This window comes from Jaculus jaculus, chromosome 3, assembly GCF_020740685.1.
Source record: "Jaculus jaculus isolate mJacJac1 chromosome 3, mJacJac1.mat.Y.cur, whole genome shotgun sequence".
NCBI classification, from domain to species: Eukaryota; Metazoa; Chordata; class Mammalia; order Rodentia; family Dipodidae; genus Jaculus; species Jaculus jaculus.
In genome coordinates, this window is record NC_059104.1 from 168,218,214 (window position 1) to 168,242,241 (window position 24,028).

General features: G+C 44.4%; 1 protein-coding gene across 1 annotated transcript in view; it reads right to left on the reverse strand.

Moving 5' to 3' along the window:
- Positions 1–20,729, reverse strand: part of Rnf169 (ring finger protein 169) — a 75,565-nt gene extending 54,836 nt beyond the window's left edge. Inside the window, exon 1 of the mRNA XM_045145762.1 lies at positions 20,166–20,729. Coding sequence (XP_045001697.1) covers positions 20,166–20,700 — 535 coding nt within the window. The 5' untranslated portion in view covers positions 20,701–20,729. The remainder of the gene's footprint in view (positions 1–20,165) is intronic.
- Positions 20,730–24,028: the final 3,299 nt, after the last annotated feature.

Consider the following 24,028-nt stretch of genomic DNA (forward strand, 5'->3'; position numbering starts at 1 on the left):
GGAGAGATGGCTCAGTGGTTAAGGTGCTTGCCTACAATGCCTAATGACCCAAGTTCAATTCCCCAGTACCCATCCATGTAAAGACAGATGTACAAAGTGTTGCATGCATCTGGAGTTCATTCGCAGTGGCTAGAGGCCCTAGCATGCCCATTCTCTCCCCCCCCCAATAAAAAATATTTCAAAAATTAATTATCACTGCTAAACTTTTCACACTGAATATCTAAAGTTTCCATTACTCCTTGGAGACTGTTGTCATTTTTATCCACTTATACATAGGGAAGAGGATGCTCAGAAAAGCTAACACTACCCAAAGCCAAAAAACAAATCAAGTCAGATACAGAGAGGTCTGAAGAGATAGTGTGCTTGCCTGCCCTCATTTCTTGCAGGTTGGTGCCTCTAACCCATTGTTGAGACTGCTGTTACCAGCCTTTGCTGACACAAAAACCCAACTTCTGGGCTGGAGAGATGGCTTAGGAGTTAAGGCGCTTGCCTGCAAAGCCAAAGGACCCAGGCTTGACTCCCCAGGACCCATGTATGCCAGATGCACAAGGAGGCACGGGCATCTTGAGTTCGTTTGCAGTGGCTGGAGTCCATGGTGCTGACATTCCCTCTCCCTCTCCCTCTCCCTCTCCCTCTCCCTCTCCCTCTCCCTCTCCCTCTCTCTCACATACACACACATAAATAAATAAATAAACATATTAAAAAAAAATAACTTCACCTTGCATGGTGGACTGAAGACCAGAGTTTTTCCAGGAATCCTCCTGGAGTATTACCATATTGGATTGCTGAGGCATCCAGCTTTGTGGGCTAAGCAACTACAGAGTCCTCCACCTCTACTGTGCATACGTGGGCACTGTTAGACTATCCACTTCATAGGGATGAGAAGCAACAGTGTATGGAAACATTGAGGGGCATGTGCAAAGATGATCTGGTATGGGCACATGTAGTAAAAGAGGTGAACAAGGAGGCCTGCTGTGATGTAAGTGAGGTGTCTCTGCCATATGCTCCTTGCCATGAACTTCTCCAAGCTTTTCCCACCATGATGCACTGAGACTCTCTGAAAACCCTGCTCATTGCACCTGCCTTTTTATTATCAAGTGCAGAAAACTGCAACAAGAATTCAATCCCTTTTGTCCATTTTGGTACTAGTATGCCCATGGAGGGTGCTAAAGACATAAAAGAATAAAGGATTATTTGTGTCTGCTCCAGCAGCAAAGCTATTCTCAAAGCTCCAGTTGCTTAGGAGAGGAAAGGCACAGATGTGGAAACTATGGATATGGAGGGCCAACTGTATGGAATTCCTATCTACTTCAACATCACAGCATAGATTCCACTGTCTACAATAGTCAGGTCCAATGATGGGGCAGGGGGCATGAATCGCAGTTTCTACAATGCTAGGTGCTAATGAATTCCACTGTTCGTTGGTGATGTTCCCCTTGGGATTTTTTAAAATTTTGTTTATTTTTATTTTTATTTATTTTAGAGTGACAGACAGAGAGAGAAAGAGGCAGACAGATAAAGAGAGAATGGACATGTCAGGGCCTCTGGCCACTGCAAACAAACTCCAGAGGCATGCACCACCTTGTGCACCTGGCTAACGTAGGTACTGGGGTATTGAGCCTTGAAGCAGGACCCTTAGGCTTCACAAGCAAGCACCTAACCGCTAAGCCACCTCTCCAGCCCTCCCCTTGGGATTTTTAATTTTTTTTTATTTGAAATTGGCATGGGGGGGGTAGAATATGAATGAATACACCAGGGCCTCTGGCTTCTGCAAACTCCAGATGCATGTGTCATTTTGTGCATCTGGCTTTATGCAGGTATTGGGGAATCAAACCCAAGCCAACAGGACTCTCAGGAATTTTTAATGGATTCTTCTAACGTTCTTTCAGCTTAATGGAATATTTATGTCTCAATACTTAGGCCTCTGCCTTTCTTCCACTCTCTTTTGATTTTTTTCATTTTATCTATAAGTTGTATATTATTGATTTTGTATTTTCAATCCTAACCTGAATTGATACCCACTACTCAAATGCTAACTAAAACTCTAATTAGATAATAGAAAGCTATCTCTAATCAAAGTTTTCCAACACCAAAATTCATACCTTCTCTTATACAATCCTTTTCTACTCAATCTGTAAATTTTCAATTGCAGCCTATTTTTTATTTTCATTCTTATACAATTGTTTTAACCCAAAAGTTCTGGAACCCTTTTGACTTTATCTCACATTTTGTTTTCAAAAAATCAAAACAATGTTAGCTGTACTTTCAAAATATCTACGAATTATATGTCATATTACTGGCACAGATATCGGATTCATCCAAGAATACTTTTACTTGACTATAAAATACCATAAACTCATCCTCAGTCATCTACTTCTCTCTTTATCACATTTGAAATGATACTTTCTTTTTTTTAAGTGACTGTCATCACAAAATTTTGAATGACTTCCCATTTCCTAAGAATACCCCAGCTCCTTCTGCACACATTCCCTTCTGACTTGCTCTTTCTTCCCTATGGGTTTTGGAATCTGCCAGGTATACAAATAAGCTTCCCTCTGCTGTGGACTTCTTCAAGCTTCTGCATATTAGCACCTTCTCTAGGAAGCTATCCTGCCAACCTCATAAACACCCTCCTCCAAACTTCCGCTTTTCCTTACATGCTGTAAAAATATGCTATTTATTTGTTTGGGGGACTCACATAGCCCAGGCAGGCCTGGGACTTGTGGCTATCCTTCTGCCTCAGCCTCCCAAATGCTGGGATAACAGCGATGTCTCCATCATGCCCAGCTCTGGTGTGCCTGATGCAGTCAAGCACACCTAGCTTCATCAGTATGTCCACAAGAAACTTGAATCTAACAAAGGCTGCTTTTTATTTGTCTATTGGGGTCATCCTAAAATTCAGGTTGGGGCACATTAGGCCTTAAATGAATTATTTGTTCAGTGAATGAAGAACTTGCTTTGGATGTTCTGTGAAGCAAACTTCCCACTGTAGTATGAACTGAGTTGTAATGCTTCCTTCTCCACAGACACTTAATAGATTGGCATTAAAAATTAAATAAACTGGGCTGGAGAGATGGCTTAACAGTTAAGGTGTTTGCCCGCAAAGCCAAAGGACCCAGTTTCGACTTCCCAGGACTCACGTAAGGCATGAGGGTGTGCGCGCATCTGGAGTTCATTTGCAGTTGCTGAAGGCCCTAGCGTGCCATTCTCTCTCTCCCTCCCTCCCTCCCACCCCCCTCTCTCTCAAATAATTTTTTTTTTAAAAATCAAATACAGTGAGAGCAGAACTTAACACCAGACAGTCTGGCTACAGAACTCCTGAGGTAAAAATAACTATAAATAAACAAATAAACAAAGCAGGCTAAAAAAGCTATATTTGAGACTAATGTAGCTTGATCCACAGTTAGAAAAACAGCTTCCTCTTAATTTAACATAGACTGAAAGCTCACTATGCTAAGTGTTTCTACATACATAATTCCTATTTAAACCTTAAAACAACCCTGGGTGGCTTGTGGTATTTGCTTTTTATGGAACAGAAAACTGAAACCCAAGAAGTTAAGCAACTTGCCAGGGTCAATCAGGAAATAGTGGTGGAGCTGAGATTCAAATCAATGTTTTCTGACTTCAAATCTACTCCCCTTCCTAAACTACATGACTCAATAATAATAAAAGTGATTTCCATTTTTAAAAAGGCAACTTTCCCTGAAATCCTCAGATTCATTTATTAAGCTAATTTAAATCGCCAGTGGGGGGAAAAAATTCAAACTTTTTGTTTTCCAGAGTAGTTTGGACATTACAAAAGCATCTTGCATCATGCTGAGTAGTAGATGAAGCCCAAACTCAAAAGCAAGCAATGGGCCAGCAGAGTACAAGAGCCCCATAAAACCTCACCAAGCTACGTCATACGAGGCTATTCACTTCCCAAAGAAGTAACTTCTATGTTAGCATAAAGTATCAAGAAGGCAGATGATAGGTCTAAAAACCGAAGAAAACGAATGAAAGAAGCGTACAACTGTAATGTTAGGGCATACTGACTCTACTGCAGACTTCGTTTATCTGAAGAAAACATAAGAGCGAAACCTAAAGTCACTCTGGAAAAAAAATGGTGGATAAGTTCAGATGCAGTAAGCATGTAGTTCCATGATTTAGCAATCTCATCTTCCATACCTACAGCTAAAATAACCAAGTTCCAAAGGGTTTTTTTTTGGTGGGGGGGGTCAAAGTACAGTTTTGCTCTAGCCCAAGCTTGCCTGGAATTGACTCTGTAGTCTCAGGCTGACCTTGAACTCACAGTGATCCTCCTACCTCTGCCTCCTGAGCTGGGATTAAAGGTATGCGCCACGCCACCACGCCAAGCTAGTTTCAAATGTTTTAAGGCCTGACCCTGACCTAAGAATTTGAACTCCTTTAACAATTATCTGCTTTCTTCCAAAACAAGATAAATTATCCCTAGCAAATGGAAAACCAGTAGCAACTTAAAACAAGGAGGCAGCTTAGCACTTCTGCATGCAATATGTAACAAATGAGAATATGACCTGTCACTTAGATTTTCAAATCCTAAGAACGCAGGCTCTCCCAAAGGACCCTGAATCCTAAATACAACTGCTCTGCTCTGGTGCTACATAACTGTCCTTCCCTTCCCTTTTCTATGCACTCTACTTCCTTCCTTTCATTAACAATTTGTCTATACCAGCTGATCTTCCCCTTCATTTCTCTTTAGCCCACTGAAATATGACTATCTATGTGTACCTCTCTTATTTCTATAAGTGGCATTCATTGAGAGGGGGTACAGTTAGGGTGACTGGACCCCTGAAGGTAAAGAAAGGCAGGAAAGTGTACTTGCTAGAAATCAAAGATGAACTGACTTAACTCTTGTCTACTTCCTGAGACCTGTTTTTCCACAAACAACCTGGACCCCTTCTGGAAGGGAGGTCTTTCATAGGATTTAAACATTGTGGTTGATCAAGTTCAGTCCAAGGAACTTGGTGCCAGGGCTAGCATCTTCCTGAGAAGCCCCCTAGCCCTAACCAACCAACTGTCCCTCTGGTTCACCTGAGCCGGGAGACAGCCCACCACAATAAGGTTATAAATACTTTTGCAAGGGGAGGGCAGGCTCTCTGACCCCTTGGGAACTTCCAGCTGTGGGTGAGTTTTCCCCTTAATTGGGTTTGGGCTGCTCAGCTTGGGCCTATGCCCAGGTCCAGCCAGAAGGGGCCCCTAGCCCTTACTCTCCACATGGGCTCCTTTATCCCTTCCAGCTTCCCACATGCAGGAGCTCATTGAACTTTTTCTCTCTTTTCTTTCAGCGGTTTTCCCAGGCCCTCCACGTGGGATCTCTAGCCACATGGGTGCCTTTCCCTCAATAAATATAATAATTTAGTAGTTATCCTTCTCAGTCTTTTTATTTAATTCTTTGATTAAAATTAGAAACAAATCTAGGATTTGGGGTTCAAGGACTTACCTGGACCCCCTAGCACCCCACTACAGTACCAAATGTCACATGGCCTTTTGAAACTTTGTTCCAGATGTATCCTTGTTGACAGATACATTAAGAAGCACTTCAAGCTAGGTGTGGTGGTGCGCACCTTTAATCCCAGCACTCAGAAGACAGAGGTAAGAGGATCGCAGTGAGTTTAAGGTCATCCTGAGACTACATGGTGAATTCCAGATCTGCCTGGACTAGAGTGAGAACCTACCTCGAAAAACCAAAACAAAAATAACAGGTAGTTTGGGGCTAGAGAGATGGCTTAGTGGTTAAGGCGTTTGCCTGCAAAGCCAAAGGACCCAGGTTCCATTCCCCAGGACCCAAGTAAGCCAGATGCACAAGGTGGCACATGCATTGGGAGTTCCTCTGCAGCAGCTGAAGGCCCTGATGTGCCCATTTTCTTTCTCTTTTTGCATGCTCCTCTCTCTCTCTCTCTCTCTCTCTTTCTCTCTCAAATAAATAAATAACTTTTAAAAAAAGCAGTTCAGGGCTGGAGAGATGGCTTACTAGTTAAGGCGTTTGCCTGCAAAGCTTCAGGACCCATGTTTGATTCTTTAGGTCTCATGTAAGCCAGATGCACATGGTGGCACATGTGTCTGGAGTTCATTTGCAGTGGCTAGAGGCCCTGGTGTGCCCATTCTCACTCACTCACTCACTCACTCACTCTCTCCCCCTCTCTCTGCCTCTAATAAATGAATAAAAATAAATTTTTTTTTTTAAAGTAGTTCATTCATTGGAACAGCTCTGGAAAACAGAACTCCTCCCTACTACTGTTATGGAAGCTGTTACTTTTCCCAGAGCTGCAATGCTATAATGGATTGTGTGTGCACCTCTGTTTTCCTAAGGCAAACACTGATGACTACAACTGCCGCAGGGTAAGCAATGCACTGCTTCAACCTCACTAGGTACGGTCAGTATGTCCAAGGAACTGGACTTTGGATTATGAACTTTCATTGTTAATTTCTGATCTTTTCTATCTAGCACTTTCTTTGGGTTTAATCTGCTCTACTTTTCTAACTCGAGTTGGCCATTTGATTGTGTTTTTTACACATTACTTAGAAACCAGTTTTTAAAAACTACAAACATGAGATGGAGAAATTGCTCAGTGGTTAAGGTACTTAAACTGCAAAGCCTAAGGATCCAAGTTCGATTCTCCAGATGCACCATCTTGTGCATGCATCTGGAGTTTGTTTGCAGTGGCTAGAGGCCCTGGCGTGCCCATTCTCTCTTCTTTTCCCTCTCAGTCTCTATCTCTTTCTCCCTCTCTCTCAAATAAACAATTTTTTTTAAAAATCCAAACATGAACTTGAGAAAGGAGGAACTGTTTACTAATTTCTAATTTTATCACACTGAGATCATATTCAACTTACAATGGAGTAACAACTCTAATCCATTCTAAGTTAAACTACCTTTCTGTTGTTTTGTTTGTGGCGAGTGTCTGAGTGCATACACATGCATGTGCCTTTGCAATGCCCTACATACTCATATGATAGCTGGACCAGAACGTAGGGTGTCCCATTCGGTTGTAGTCAGCCTCATGTTGCTGGGGTAAACATCCAAATCAGGCTGTTTATAGAAGAAAGGGGCTTGTTTCAGCACACAGATCCAGGGAAAGCTTCACCAGTGGTGGAACACATCCAGAGAGAAGCCATCACCACACGCGCGCGCACACACACACACACGTAGCAGGGGGCACCCAGGCAAAGCTCAAACTTCCTGGCATAACTTTAGGCTGGAATTCAGACCTGCCCCCAAACACAACTGAGGCCTAGACTCCAGGATCTGCCACCTACACCTCCTCTAGCCGGGCCGCTGGAGAACCAAGTTACTTTAATACCTGAATCTACTGGGAACATATAACCTACCACACACTCCGTCGCTCTTCCAACCCTTCTTTAGTTACTTCTTAGAGAGAGAGGCAGATAGAGAATGGGCACACCAGGGCCTCTAGCCACTGCAAACTCCAGACGCACGCACCCCCTTGCACATCTGGCTTATGTGGGTTCTGGAGTAGCTGAACCTAGGTCCTTGGGTTTCACAGGAAAGCGCCTTATCTGCTAAGCCTTCTCTCCAGCCCCCAACCCTTCTTATTTGAGCTGGAGTCTCTTACTGATACTGGAACTAGCTGTTTTCTGTGAGCCTGGTCAATTCTTGGTCTCTGCTCCTTATTGGGACTGGTGTTACAGGCCCAAGTGGCTGCACCAAGTTGTTTACACAGATTCCTGAGATTTGAAGTTAGGTAGTTTCAGGCCTCCTCAGGCCCTCATGCTTGCACAGGAAATGTACTTCACCAAGCTATCTCTCCAGCCCTAAGCTGAAAATAAGTTGTCAATAATGCACTTAAGACCCCTAGTCTACCAAACATTATGCCTTAGCTACACAGCACACTGTAGAGTTTCATAACTATCATTCATGTGGTGATACCATGCTGAGCGGAGGCTAAAGCATGCTACCAAGAAAACATCAGTATCACATCACTTGCTAGAAAAAGTTCAAAATCAAAAAAGAATTTTTTTTGAGGTAGGGTCTCGTTCTAGCCCAGGCTGGACCTGGATGGAATTCACTACATGGTCCCAAGGTGGCCTCGAAATCACAGTGATCCTCTTACCTCTGCCTCCTGAGTGTTGGGATTAAAGGCATGCACCACAACAACCAGCCACCAAAATCTTTTTTTGTTTTGTTTTTTGAGGTAGGGTTTCACTGTAGCTCAGGATGACCTGAAATTCACTATGTAGTCTCAGGGTGGCCTCGAACTCTCAGTGATCCTCCTACCTCTGCCTCCCGAGTGCTGGGATTAAAGGTGTGCGCTGCCACGCCCAGTTCAAAATCAAATCTGGTTCAAAATCAAATCTTGAAGTACTGTTTGCACTGAATGTTTCACTTTCACATTGAAATTGGGCTGGAAATTCATCTCAGTAGCAAAGTGCTTGAGTAGTGTGTACAAGGGTCTTTGTTCAGTCTCCAGAAGCATCAAGGAAAAAAAAGAAAAATGAAATGTTGGGCATGGTAGCACACCCTCTTAATCCCAGCACTCGGGGAGGCAGAGGTAGGAGGATCAGCATGAGTTCGAGGCCACCCTGAGACTACACAGTGAATTCTAGGTCAGCCTGGGCCAGAGTGAGACCCTCCTTGGCGGGGGAGGAGCAGAAAAAAATGTCAAAAATTCTTGCCTGGGGCTGGGAAGATGGCTCAATGGTCAAAGGCACTTGCTTGCAAAACCTACGACAGGTTCGATTCTCAAGCCATTCACGTAAGCCAGACACAAAGTGGCACAAGCACCCAGTCTTCCTTTGCAGCACAAAAGGCCCTAGTGTGCCCATAACACATGTAGGAATAAACAAACTTTAAAGAGCTGGCACAAGGCTTTGATTCTAGCACTAGGGAGGCAGAGGTAGGAGGATCTCCAGGAGTTGGAGGCCACCCTGAGACTAGTCAATTCCAGGTCACCCTGGCTGAGATACTACCTGGGGGGGAGGAGAAAGCAAACTTTGCCTATCCACTGTGAGGGACCAATGCCATAGCAATCTTTCCTATCTGTTGAGACTCTAGAAAACAAAGTTACATAAGCATTTATGTTGTTTAAATTACACATTCCACATTTGTTTAAAGAGAATGTGTACTTTGTAATCTAGGTGGTAATAGTTTTACATACGTATATGTCATACAAAGAGCTTAAGTAATACACTGTCATTTTAGTAGTTACACTTAAATTTTTAGCATGCATTATTAAAGCCTAAAGCTCTGTCCTCCTCCTGACCTACATACAGAACTTCAGAACTCTTTTATCAATGACTATTTCCCTTCCCCACTTACGCTCTCTCCCGTTAGCTCCACTGTGGTTTTAGACTTCAATAAGTCACTCAGTTACTCTGTAGTTGTTTTATACTGTCAGCCGTGGCTTAGTTTACTTACTACTTGTGGTTCCCCAATGCTACTTTTATGATACTTGTTTTCATAGGTTACATTTCTTTCCTCCTGCAGGACATTATTTAGTGTGACAGTTCTTTCAGAAACTGTGTAAATTCCTTGTATTTTTGTCTGACAGTATTATCTTCCCTCCCTCTTGACTGATAATTTGCCTGAGTATGAGATTCAGATTTCTCAAGAGTTTGAAGATAATTATTCAGCTTCTCTTGTTAAGTGATCAATCTGACTGTTGCTCCTTTTTGGATGAAGTATCTTTGGGCTGAGGCTCTATACAACACAGTGGCACAGCAGTTACTTAGCATGTTTGAGGCCCTGGGTTCAATCCCTAGCACCGCAGGTGGGGGAGACTTTTGGAGTTCTAGTTTCACTGCAGTGTATTTACTTATGGGGATGTAAGTTTTTACATTCTTGCTAGGGCATCATGAATCTGAGATTCAAGGATTTTATTAATTCTGAAAAGTTCTCAAATCATATGTCTAAATTCCACATCTCCCTCATTTTATCTGCTTTTCTTCTGGAATCAATATTGCATGTCGGAGCTTCCTGATCAGCTTTCTCATCACTATCATTTCTTTCATATTTTCCCTCAGTTTTTTCCTTTGGTTTTTCAAGGTTAGGTCTCACTCTCTGGCTCAGGCTGTGTCATCTTGAGGTAGGGAAATGGCCCTCACTCAAAACTCTTGTTTAGTTTTTCTAAGTGACTCAGGTATGACACTAGCCTGGAGTATTTTTTCAGTTTTTCATGGTAATTTCTCAGCATGGGGACACATATCTGGACCATAAACAAACTTAAGTTTTAAGGAATGCAAGGGATCTACCCTGTACTTACAATCAGGAAGGTTTTTTTTTTTTTTATTTCTTTTTTGTAGAATCTAGGCAAATCAAGACAAGATTTTGAGACATAGGAGATTTTTTTTCCTAGCTCACACTTTTATATAGTGCACAGCCCATTAAGAGCACCAATTTTATGCATGTCTTAGTTTCTTCTTGCACATGGCTAAAGTGCAGTCCCCTAAGACCAGCACAGCAGAGCCTCCCTGCTCACTCAGAAAACCCTCACTCCAACCCACCAGCCTGCTGCAGGGTAAGGAATGGGCTCAGCAGCTTAACAGTTTTGATTTTTGCTCCATTTTTGTTTCTGGAACCTCAAGATTACTATGTCTCCTAAAAGTTCAGGAATGCATTTAAATAATTATTCTATATTATCCAGTTTTTCTGGATTTTTGCAGAAGCGGATCTCTCAGCTGTTTTCAGTCATCTTGCAAAGAAAATTTGGGTTCCCAATCCACACACAACATTACTGCCACCAGCCAGCGAGTCTTTAAAGGGCAAATACGAACTTCTCTCCAAGACTACTCAGTGGGTCCTCACTGTTTAGTTTGGCGTGTGTGCATCCATGTGTGTAAGCCAAGGACTAGAGAGAGAAACACCACCTGAATGCCTGCTGTGCAATCTTGAATATTTGGAGTAATTTTTTCAACAGTAGTTATTTTCATTGGTGATGGTTTTTTTTTTTTCTTTTTTTCTGGATGTTTACTTCTTGATTCACATGTGTGTGAGTGTGTATGGGTGCACCAGGGTCTCTTGCTGCTGCAGAAATGCCAGATGCTCATGCCATTTTTTTTTTTTTTTTTTTTTTTTTTTTGAGAGAAGCCGAAAGGTGGAGAGGGATGGGTATGCCGGGGCCTTCAGCTGCTGAAAATGAACTCCAGACACGTATGCCCCCTTGTGCACATGTGTGACATTGCATGCTTGCATCACTGTGTTTCTGCCTTATGTGGTACCTGGAGATTTGAACATGAGTTCTTAGGCTTCTCGGGCAAGTAAGTGCCTTAACAATTAAGCCATCTCTCCAACCTTCATGCCACTTTCATATTTGGCTTTATGTAGGTACTGAGGAATTAACCTGGGCTAACAAGCTTTGTAGGCAAACACCTTTAAAGGCTGAGCCATCTCCCCACCCCTCTCAACGGCTGAGTTTTGAAAAACACATAAGCAAGTACAAACACATGTTTCCTGTATTAGTGTAACACAAAAGGACATGCTTATATGTGTCACTAGTGACAAAGGGATGAGTCACTTTACACATTTACAGACCAGGGAAATTCCTGTGCTTGCATGCTTCAATCACATGGTTTTATTATTCATTGGTCCTTAAGCAATTTAGGATACACACACAGCAAACAATTTCTGCCAACTGAGTAAGACACCAGAACTGTTTTAAACGTTTTAAATGTATGTTAATCATGAAAGGATGAACAGGGATGTCTGTATAAGGACACTGAGGTAAGATAAGAAGCAATTGACTTACTACGCAATGTCTTAATTTTTTTTGAAATGCATTTTTACATAGAAATAGAAAAAAATTAAACTACAAGATTAAAATATTCACCAATCTTTCCTAACTTCATGTCAATCATTACCTATAGTAGAAAAGAATGTCCTAAAAAGTACAATGTGTTTCATCTCAAGATCAAAGGCAGTATAATTTTAGAATCATCTCTTCTCAAATCAAAATTCTTAAAATTCATAAATTAGTTTCAACAAGGTTTAAGTATACCTGTGATGTATAGTTCTAAATCTACCTATGTACACCTCTGTGGTAAATATATTTTTAAATCAATAGATCAGAATATTTTTAAATTTAGAATGTAAGTTCCACAGTAGAGAGGGATGTTTTTCTTTTTGTTGTTTGTTTTGTTTTTTTGAGGCAGGGTTTTGTTCTAGCCCAGGTATGTAGTCTCAGGCTGGCCTCGAACTCACAGAGATCCTCCTACCTCTGCCTCCCAAGTGCTCAGATTAAAACTGTGTGCCACCATGCCCAGCTGAGATCTTTAATATTTCATTCACTGGTGCTTCCAAAGGACCCAAACACCACCTGGCAAAGAGTAGGCACTTTTTATAAAAATCCCTTAATATTGCTCAAGATCTGGTTCATTTTATACCTTTTGAAACATATCCTTAGAGACTTGGAAAAACCCTGTGCTTGTAAGCTACAATCACATGGTTTCATTATTCACCAGTCCTAATGCAATTTAGAATACAAGCACAGCAGACAGTGTCTGCCAACTGAGTAATACAAACCTCAACAAATACTTACATGTTTATAAAGATAATGGCCGCAGACCCCCAAAGAGCATGAAGTTGAATTCAGAGTTCATATTAGCATGGCCAGTGGCCTTCACAGGTAGGGTTTCACAAATCAAAACAACAAACAAGTCAGGTATGGTGGCAGACAACTGTAAGGCCAGCACTTGAGAGGCTGAAGTATGAGGGTTGGTATAAGTTCAAGGCCAGCCTGGGCTACACAGACTGAAAAAACAAAAATTTTTTAAGCCCAAAAAGATCACCAATGCAACCAAAATTTTCAGCAAACACAATCTGCACTTTTGTTTCAGACAATCCAATTCCAAAAGACACATGTGAGCGTCAGAAATGTTGTTTTTTTTTTTTTAATTTTTAGTTAAGCTGAATGTAGTAGCATTTATCTGTAATCCCACTGGGAGGATGAGGCTGGAGGATTTTGAGTTTGCAGCCAGCACAGATGACACAACAAGGTCTTATCTCAAAAAATAAACAATGAGGCTAGAAAGATGTCTCGGTGGTTAAGGCATTTGCCTGAAAAGCCTAAAGACCCAAGTTCAATTCCCCACATAAAGTCAGACGCACAAAGTGGCGCATGCATCTGAAGTTTATTTGCAGCAGCTACAAGTCCTGTTTTGCCCATTCTCTTCTCTTTCTCTCTCTCCTTGCAAATAAATAAAAATATAAAACTTAAAAATTTCAAAAAATAAGCCAGCTGCTGGCCATGTACCTGTAACCCAGGTAGTCAGGGAGCTGGCAGGGGAGGGCAGAATCAATTGACTGCAGTTCACAAGCAGTCTGGGAGGCTGGGAAGAGAGCTCAGTTGGTAACACTCAAGCATGAGGATCCGAGTTCAGATTCTCAATACGTGCTTAATTGCCAGGCACTGCAGGTGCGTGGCTGTAATCCCAGTGTGCACCTGTAATTTTAGCGCTTGAGAGACAGAGACAAGCAGATCTCTGGGGCAAACTAGCTAACTAGACTAGCCAAAATGGTGGCCTCTGGTTCAGTGAGAGGCCCTGTCTCAATAAATAAGGTGGAGAGAAGGGAACGTGGAGATGACTCAGTGGTTAAGAGTGCTTACTGCTTAAGCATGAGGGCTTCTTGGGCCAGAAACTGCCAAATTCATCTACCAAAACTGATATAAAAAGCTGGGTATGCAAGGCTGGGTAAGAGTGGGTGGGAAGATTGTAAAAAGTCCCAGGATGAATAGAAATATCCTGAAGCACAGTCCTTTGTCCTCCACCCCCAGAGACTAAGACCTTAATTACCCCACAGTGAACACTAATAACCCTACTAAAGAGAGTCCTCAGGGAAATGGGGACCAGAGGAGGGGATTTAAGACTATTACCTATGTTAAAAAAAAATTAAATTAGAAAGTTGAGCATGGCCATGTAGATCTGTAACCCCAGTCCATAGGGGATGGAGACAACAGAATTGCTGGGACTTGTTGACAAGACTGCAAGTTGAGGAAGAGATCCTATCTCAAGGAAAGAACTATGCAGATGGGAATGATGAGGACCAACATTCTCTCCTGTCTTCCGCATGCGCGTACACACAGCACACATCTACACATACACTCACACATCACACCAGACACATACTCAAAACACACATGCCAAAAAAATAAGGGAGGCCTGGAGCGATGGCTCAGTGGTTAAGGCGCTTGCCTATGAAGCCTAAGGTCCCACATTCGATTCCCCAGTTTCCACATAAGCCAGATATGCAAAGTGGCACATATGTCTGGAGTTCATTTGTAGTGGCTGGAGGCCCTGGCTCACCCATTGTTCCCCTCTCGTTATCTGCCTGCCTGCCTGCCCCTCTCTCTCTCCCCCTCTCCCTCCCTCCCTCTCTCTCTCTCAAATATTTCTTTAAAAAATATTTTAAAAAATTCGCCAGGTGTGATGGCGCACGCCTTTAATCCCAGCGCTTGGAAGACAGAGGTAGGAGGATCACCGTGAGTTCAAGGCCACCCTGAGACTCCATAGTGAATTCCAGGTCAGCCTGGGCTACAGTGAGACCCTACCTCAAAAAATGAAAAAAAAAAAAAAAAAATATATATATATATATATATATATATATATATATATACATTTTTTAAATTAAAAGATAAAAGTAAATAAATAAAATAAAGATGCTGTGAATGTAGCCCAGTGGATAAATTGTTTGTCATGTGAACATGACACCTGAGTTTTGAATCCCTAGAGCCCACATAAAGCCAGGCACTACAGTGGACATTTTTAATTCTAGTGCACTTAGGCACAAAGGAAGGTGCAGACAGATCATCCAGGGAAGTTCTCAAGCCAGGCAGCCTGGTAGGCACAGGCATGGACAAGAGACCCCGCCTCAAACAAGGGAAAAGGTAAAGACTGACACCTCAGGTTACCCTCCTCTTACCTCCACACTCCTACCTTGATATGTATGTGCCTGCACTCACACACATGAACATGCACGTCATACACACACATACAAATCATTAAAAAGTTTCATTTAAAAACAAATGCACTTACTGTAAGAAATTCATTTCCAGTCTGACAAAGCAGGCCTCACACTTATCGGTTGACCAGACTATGCCAAGAGAAGTCCACTAAGCAATACACTTCTGGATATTTCTAAAACTGATATTCCAGTTGCTGTTTACTATTCATGAAATCACAACGTAAATATTTATAAAATTGTTGGTTTCCATTTCCTCTATTAAAAACCATCATGAGGGCTGGAGACATGGCTTAGCGGTTAAGGTGCTTGCCTGTGAAGCCTAAGGACCCAGGTTCGATTCTCCAGATCCCACGTAAGCCAGATGCACATGGTGGCACATGCATGCCTCTCCCTCTCTGTCTCAAATAAATAATAAATCTGTGTCCTCCTCTCTAAAAACAACAACCAACAACAACAAAAAAACATATCATGACCTGGGCATAGTGGCTTACACCTGTAGTCTTAGCACTCTGAAGGCTGAAGCAGGCAAATTGTTGTGAATTCAAGGCCAGCCTGGACAATTCAGTAAGACCCTGTCTCAAAAAAAGGCTGGGGGAGGACTGGGGAGATAGTTCAGTCATAAAATGCTTGCTGCATCAGCATCAGGACCTGAGTTTGATCCCCTCTCTCCACATAAACATGTCAGGCATAGTGGCATTCACCTATAATCCCAGCTCTGGAGAGGTAGAAACAGGAAGGTTCCCTGGGCTCACTGTCCAGCCAATCTAACCAGTAAGCTCCAAGATAATGACTCTGTCTCAAAAGGGGGGAACTTAATAGATAGTGGTTAACAGTGCTCACCTGCATAGCCTGTCAGCCTGGATTCAATTCCCCAGTGCCCACATAAAGCCAGATGCACAAAGTGGTGCATGAATCTGGAGTTCATCTACAGTGGCAAGAGGCCGATACACCCATTCCCTCTTTCCCTTATTCATTCTCATTCTGCTTGCAAATAAATAATTTTTTGGAAGGGGATGTTCACAAGGAAAGACAACCAAGGTTGTCCTCTGATCTACACACACACGTACACACATACATATGCACACATGAATATACCCACATGTGCACATACACATTTGCACATAAAAATGCCAATGATCAGGCTGGAGAGATGGCTTAGCAGTTAATGTGCTTGCCTGTGAAGCCAAAGGACTTCGGTTCAATTCCCTAGGAGCCACATAAGCCAGACGCACAAGGTGGCGCATGCATCTGGAGTTCGTTTGCAGCAGCTGGAAGTCCTTGGCGCACCCATTCATTCTCTCTCTCTCTCTTTCCCCTCCCTCCCTCCCTCTTTCCTTCTCTCAAGTAAATAAAGTAAAATATAAATATGAAAAAATGCCAATGATCATTTCATTTTGAAAAGATATGTATTAGCTCTTCTACAGTTACTCTTTAAGCCATTGTTTATCTACTAACTCACCAAAACCTGCACCTAGTAATTTTCTTCTCTGTTCTGGGCTTTAGTTTCTTCTGTAGAATAAGGGACCTGGATTAAAACAACAGCTCTTTTCTTTAATATTGCAGCTCTTTGAGAATCTTGAAAGCTAAGAGTGCTCTCCATAAAAAATTGCACACATACACATAGATAACAATGTATAAAAAAATTGTAATAGCAAAAGGTAAAAATCAATTCAAATGTTCACCAACAGATGGCTAAGAACGCTTACATCTATCCAATAAAATTCCACCCAACTGTTAAGATGAAGAAATTTTTTATGTCCTAATACAAATTATCATCATGTATTATCAAGCAAAAATAAAGCAACTTACAGAATAGTGTGTATAGCATACAAGTCTTTTTTAAAATTTTATTTTATTTCATTTATTTATTAGAGAGAAAGAGACAGAGAGAGAATGGGCATACCAGGGCTTCTAGCCACCACAAATGAACTCCAGACACCCATTGCCACCTTGTGCATCTGGCTTATGTGGGATCTGGAGAATCAAACCTGGGTCCTTAGGCTGTGCAGACAAGTGCCTTAACTGCTAATCCATCTCTCCAGCCCAACATACAACTTTTTAAATAAAAAAGACAAATATGTTTTAATTTTGCTACGAAATTTTCATGTAGATGCATATCTTGTGGAAAGGTAAACAAGAATCTTTGGTGGACATGGAAACGGGACAGGGGAGCACCTTTTCACTGAGTATTTTCTTTTGAATCCTGTGAATGATGTGCTATTAAAATTCTTAATAAAAATATTGGAGATAATTTCAGTAGATTCAGACAACCAAATGAAACAAAAAGACAATTCCCAGGCTGGAGGGATGGCTTAGTGGTTAAGATGCTTGTCTGCAAAGCCTAAGGATTCAGGTTCAGTTCTCCAATACCAACGTTAGCCAGATGCACAAGGTGGCACATGCATTTGAAGTTCTTCTGCAGTGGCTGGAGGCCCTGGGACACCCATTCTGTCTTTCTGTCTCTTTCTCTCTCTCCAATAAATAAATAAAGGCCATTTCAAAACCCTAATCATCAGTATTGTTTGTTTGTTTGTTTTGAGACAGGGTCTTGTGTAGTTCAGGCTGACCTCAAACTGGCCATGAGTTGAGGATGGCCTCTTGCCCACAAGTGCTGGGATGACAGGTGTCAGTCACCAGGCCCAGCACAGCAGCTGTCTTCTTTTCTACAATTCTTTGGCCGAAGAAGCTCATGACTGTTTATACTCAATCATCCAATAAGGAGATTTAGGAAAAGCATTTCTCATTATGATCCTCATATGAACATATAAAACAACTGCTGGAAACTAAGTAACTCAGTGTATCCTAATGTGAAATTCCATTTTAGACAAACGTCCTTAAACATTGTCATACTTCATGAAAAAGTCTTGAATTTGCACAAATAAGCAATATACTCTCTCATACTTCAAATTTCTTTTTTAAAAAATATTTATGGAGGGGAATTGGAGAGAGAGCTTAGCGGTTAAGGCACTTGCCTGCAAAGTCAATGGACCCAGGTTCCATTCCCCAGGACCCATGTAAGCCACATGCACAAGGAGGCACAGCATCTGGAGTTCACTTGCAGTGGCTGGAGGCCCTGGCGCACCCCTTCTCTCCCTCTCTCTCTTTGCTTATTTCTATCCCTCTCTCTCTCTCTCTCAAATAAATAAAATAAAATAAAAATTTATTGGGCTGTTGAAATGGTTTAACAGTTATGGCACTTGCTTACAAAGCCAAAGAACCCAGGTTCAATTCCTCCAGAACCCACATAAAACCAGATGTATCAAGTAGCACATGCATCTGGAGTTCTTTTGCAGGGGCTAAAGGCCCTAGCACACCCATTCTCTTTCTCTCCCTCCCTTTCTCTCTCTCTCTCTCTTGCTCTATCTCATAAAAATTAAAATTAAAAATTATTTGCAAGGAGAATGAATTACTGAGTAAATGGGCACACCAGATGTATGCATCACTTTGTGCATCTGGCTTTATGGGGTAATGAGGAACTGAACCTAGGCCAGCACACTTTGCAAGCCTTTAACCACTAAACCATCACACCAGCCCTTCCTACTTCAAATTTCAAGTTTTCACAAATGGCCTCCAAGCTCAGTAAACAGAAATTAAAATTGCTACCTATTTGGACACATAGTCAACACTAACACTACTAGAAGACCAGAGAAAAATGTCTCATATTCAAAATCTCAGAAACTGAGGCAAATTAATGGAGCAGGAAGAAGTCAGTTGGAATTGGAATTTTCATGTTAAGCAAGTTACTTAATCTCTCTGGGCCTCCATTCCATCTATAAAACAGAAATAAAGGTACAATCTCATAGGAAAGTTGTGATGCTTAAAAGGTGTGACCAAAAACACAGAAAGGAAGCTGCAGATGTCTTAGCATGGAAGGATAAACAAGGTACCCTAAATTAGTGGCAGTTGTCCCTGCTTGAAAACAGACTATATCCTGGAACCTGTAGTTTCTCTAAGTTCTCTCTCTCTCTCTCTCTCTCTCTCTCTCTCTCTCTCTCACACACACACACACACACACACACACACACACAGCAATGCCTCCTTTGCTCTATTCAAAGTAATACACGGCAGAATTTCTAACATAAAAGCTAAAATATGACTCTTTATGGTTCTTGAAAATCTCCTCGTAGGGAAGCATTTTTTCTTCAATCAGCTGTAGATGTGCTGCCCGGGCGTGTCCCAAACAATCCTAAGTTACAACACAGTCTTGGTTTGTGCTTTTAATAGAGCATTTTCTATCTCAGACCTCGGCTCCAACAAGTGGTGAGGCCGCCCACTGATGGTGAGAAAAAGGCAGAGGTTCAAGCCCGAGTCCTACAACAGTTTTGTTTTTTTTTAATTGCCAAGGGTGATCTGATGGCAGGAAATCTACACTGCTTATGGGAACCACCTGCCTCGGCCAACCAATCTTCGTTTCCAAAACTTTAAAACCCCTCCCAGCATTTCTGTGGAGCACCATTTGGCGCTTTTTAGCGGTGTTATCACAAATACAGATAGATGTCTTTTATCCCCTCCTCACTCGGTTGCCAAGCTGTGTGCTAAACCAGGCACTTCTCAAGATTCTATGAAAACAACTGCACATGGGAGCGCCCTCCCTCTCCGACGCACTGACTGCTCTCCCACCTGCGAAGCCCCCTGCAAGCGCTCCGGCTGAACCTGTCACCCAAACCCCACCAGCCACCGCGGGACACTCAGCACAAAGCACAACCCATCCTCGAGGTCCCAACCCGGCCCAGGAGCCTTATCCTTCCTAAAGAGGACACGCCCCCCTTCCCCGCCCCCTCGGCCCTAAGTGTTATAGGTCCCCAGACTTCAATGCAGCGCGGGTCCGGACCCCTCCCCCTCCCCACATCCACATGCCCCACAACTCGTTCCAAGAATTGTTTCCCCGGCAAAACTTGGGACTGAAGCAAGGCGCGGAGTCCCGCCCGCCCGCTTCCCCCCCCCCGCCACTTCGCTGCGACCCCGTCCAGATCCAACACGCCCCCTCCTCTCCCTTCCCCCAGTTCATCCCAAAGTTCAAGCACCCGGGCGAAACCGGGTTGCGAAACCACGAGCACTGGGTCCCGCAGCCGCTCGAGCTCAGGGCCCGGGACCCCTGCAAACCTCTCCCCCCCACCCGCCAGGGAACCCAGTGTCTGGGGCGGGGACGAACGGGCCTGGATCGCGACCCCCCACCACCCCGCTCTGCCCCCAGGCCGAAGGAAGGAGGTGGGGAGGGAGGAAGCTCCACCTGGCTCGGCGGCGGGCGCAGCGCGCGGCTCCGGCTCCCCGGGCCTCGGCCTGGGCCCCGCGGCGGCCGCGCCCCCGTCCCGGCGCGGGCGGCAACGCTCCGTGTGACCGCGCCGGGCGCGCTCGTCCAGCAGCTCGGCGTCGGCCTGGCCGTCGTCGCGGCTCCGACGGCCGCTCCACTTGGCTCGTCGGGGCGGACGGCGACAACGCCGGCACGCCGGGCCCGCCGCGTCCGCGGTGCGTCGACGTCGTCGCTGTTGTCGTCGCCGTCGTCGTCGGACGCAGCCTCGGCACAGAGAGTGACCGCACGGCAGGGCCGCCGCTTCCCCCGGGGTCTTGAGGCACCCAGCGCAACCCGACTCCTCCTCCGGTCGGCACGGGGGTGGCGATAGCACGGTCAACAACGAAGCCGGGCTCGGAACGCCAGTCTTAGCGGCCGCCGCCATGTCGTCACAGCGGCCCCGCCGGCTCCGCCGACTCAGAACGAGCCCCGCCGCCGCGGAAGAAGCCCGAGTACTCGGACCTGCCGCCGCCATCTTGTTTCCCGTTTGAAGGGAAGAAGAGTCCGTTTGCGAGGGAGGGCGGAGCCGAGGAGAGGGCGGGGCAGTGCGCGGGCGGCGGTGCGATCTGCATATTCATGAGGTGGGCGGGGACTCCGGACCTCTGACAGCCCCGCCCCGGGGCTTGGGGGCGGTGTTCTCTCCGGACCGTCTTGGTTGGCGGGAGGAGATAGCTCATTTCATATTGAATGGTTGGTGATTCTTTATGCATCCATCCGGTCTGCAGCCTTGCCTGCCTTCCAGTCTCGGCAGCGTCTGGGACTGAAATAAGTGAGGGGTCGGGAGTTTTTGAATGGGTTCCTTTGGAAATTCTGAACGATGATGAACTTTTATAAAGGACGTTGATTTATTTATCCTGTAACGCCTGAGGCTAAAGTGAAGGGGGAGGGGAGAGACTGTGAAGCACAACAGAGCAGCCGAGACGTGCTTCATTTGTGAGCCCAGGCCCCTCGCATCAAATGAGCATCCCTGTATCTGGTTGCCACTGAACGGAGGCCCATCTACCATGACCAAGTGCTTTCTACTCAGTAACTGCTGAAAGTCACAGCCTTGGCCTAGGCTTCATGTCATCCTCTTTCTCCTTATCCCTTCCCAAAACTCCCCTCCCTCGGCCGGCAAAACCCTCATACTGTGTTGCTGTCTTGTGCGCGCGCGCGCACACACACACACACCCTAGCTTCTCAGATTCTTTCCCTGAGAAAGTTAAATGTAAATGTTCCTCTAACCCCGGGCCTCTATCTCATTCTCTTCTCGTTCTGCATACTCCCTTGGTCTTCATCACACTTCCTCCTGACATTCCCACATGGATACCAGCAACTCGGACCTCCTGAATCCAGCACTGTCCATTTCGCTGTCTAATGGACATCTTCAACCCTCATGTATGACACTGGTGTCACTGCCTTGCACCCTCCTTTCAAAAAAGCTCTTCTTGTTTCCCTCACTCTGTTTTAAGGAGCCATCTCCACAAGTCCTCAAATTTCAAACCTGGCCGTCTTTACTGCCATCCTCCCCTCCCAAATCCTGTCAGTTCTTCCACCAAAATGACGGCTTGCTTCCTTCTTCTCTCTTTATTCCCGATTCACACTGCCCATGTCCCTTCATCTCCTCCTTCCTCACCCCACAGCCTCCTGGCCTCTAACATCCATACTCCACAGGTCTCAGAGTTCCTTCCTAAGACAAGCTCCTACTGCCATACCTGCTTAGACCAGGGGAGAGGTGTTTGGATTTTGATGCCAGCTGCCCTTATGCATGCAGAATGTATGGGAAAAGAACAGCTCCCAGGACGGAGAGAAGAAGGTTCTACTACAGGTTGCCCACTCCTGCCTTTCTTTTTGCCCTGAGGTAGATTTGGAGCAGGAAAACATCATTTTGTTTTGCTTTGCTTTGCTTTGCTTTGTTTTTCAAGATAGGGTCTCACTCTAGCCCAGGCTGACCTGGAATTGACTATGTAGTCTCAGTGTAGCTTTGAACTCATAGCACTCCTCCTACCTCTGCCTCCTGAATGCTGGGATCAAAGTCGGAAGCCACCACACTGGGCAGAAAGTATCTTTGTAGGCAAGCAGAAGCTTTGCAAAGAGAGAAAATTTCAAAAGCAACTTAATGTAACAGAAGGCATCCAGAGGCCCCAGGTTTCCATGAGATAGCCCAGAGCTGGTGGAAAACCAATCCCAGGCAGACTGGGCACAGACAGAAACCAGGAAGAAAAAAGAAAGTGAAGGATTCCCAAGATGAGAACCAGATGGACAGTCAAGAATTAAAGAAGGATCCCTGAGTAATGACAGAGGCACAGTCAGCATCCTGCCAGAGACCAGAGTTGTCCTTCATCCTTGGGACTTCCTCATTTTCCTCCCCACTTGAGATTTTTTTTTATCCATTATTTATTTATTTATTTGACAGTGACAGACACAGAGAGAAAGACAGATAGAGGGAGAGAGAATGGGCGCGCCAGGGCTTCCAGCCACTGCAAAGGATCTCCAGACACGTGTGCCCCCTTGTGCATCTAGCTAACGTGGGACCTGGGGAACCGAGCCTTGAACTGGGGTCCTTAGGCTTCACAGGCAAGCGCTTAACCGCTAAGCCATCTCTCCAGCCCGAGATTTTTTTTTTTAATATGGGTGCTCCAGGGCCTCTAGCCGCTGCAAACAAACCCTACATGCTTGTGCCACCTAGTGCATCTGGCTTTATATGGGTACTAGGGAATGGAACCTGAGTCCTTAGGCTTCGCAGGCAAGTACCTTAATCACTGAGCCATCTCTCCAGCCCCCATTTTAGATTTTTGAGAACATTTTCCCCGGTTCTGACAAGTGAGACCTTTGGTTCAGAGAGCAAACCAAACACCATTAGAAAAGGCCCTTCTTGGGCTGGAGAGATGGCTTAGCGGTTAAGTGCTTGCCTGTGAAGCCTAAGGACCCCGGTTCGAGGCTCGGTTCCCCAGGTCCCACGTTAGCCAGATGCACAAGGGGGCGCATGCGTCTGGAGTTCGTTTGCAGAGGCTGGAAGCCCTGGCGTGCCCATTCTCTCTCTCTCCCTCTATCTGTCTTTCTCTCTGTGTCTGTCGCTCTCAAATAAATAAATAAAAAATTAAAAAAAAAAAAAAGAAAAGGCCCTTCTTACCAGCTGTTCACTCAATAACATGGGCCTTCATTTTAATTCTGAAGAGCCTGTTGATTTCTGGCCTGCAACAATGTAATATGCTTTTTTGATACAAATAGTCAGGACATTTCCTCTCACAAGGGAAAGGCAACATGTCTTGAGTATCATGGGATCAGATGCCAGATTTCAGCTTGGTCCTAGGCCCTTTTTTGTTCCAATCTTTTTTTTTGTTTTGTTTTGTTTTTTGTTTTTCGAGGCAGGGTCTCACTCTGGCTCAGGCTGACCTGGAGTTCACTATGTAGTCTCAGGGTGGCCTCGAACTCACGGCGATCCTCCTACCTCTGCCTCCCGAGTGCTGGGATTAAAGGCATGCGCCACCACGCCTGGCTCCAATCTTTTTTTAACTTCCATGATTGTAAAAAATATCCCATGGTAATGCCCCCCCCCCTGCCACTTTCCCCTTTGAAACTCCATTCTCCATCATATCCCCTCCTCTTTTCAATCAGCCTCTCTTTTATTTTGATGTCATGATCTTTTCCTTCTCTTATGATGGTCTTATGCTGGTAGTGTCAGGCATCCAGCCCATTTTGTGTCTGAGGGAAGCACGTTGTAAGGAGTCCTACCCTTCCTTTGGCTCTTACATTCTTTCTGCCACCTCTTCCACAATAGACCCTGAGCCTTGGAAGGTGTGATAGAGATAATGCAGTGCTGA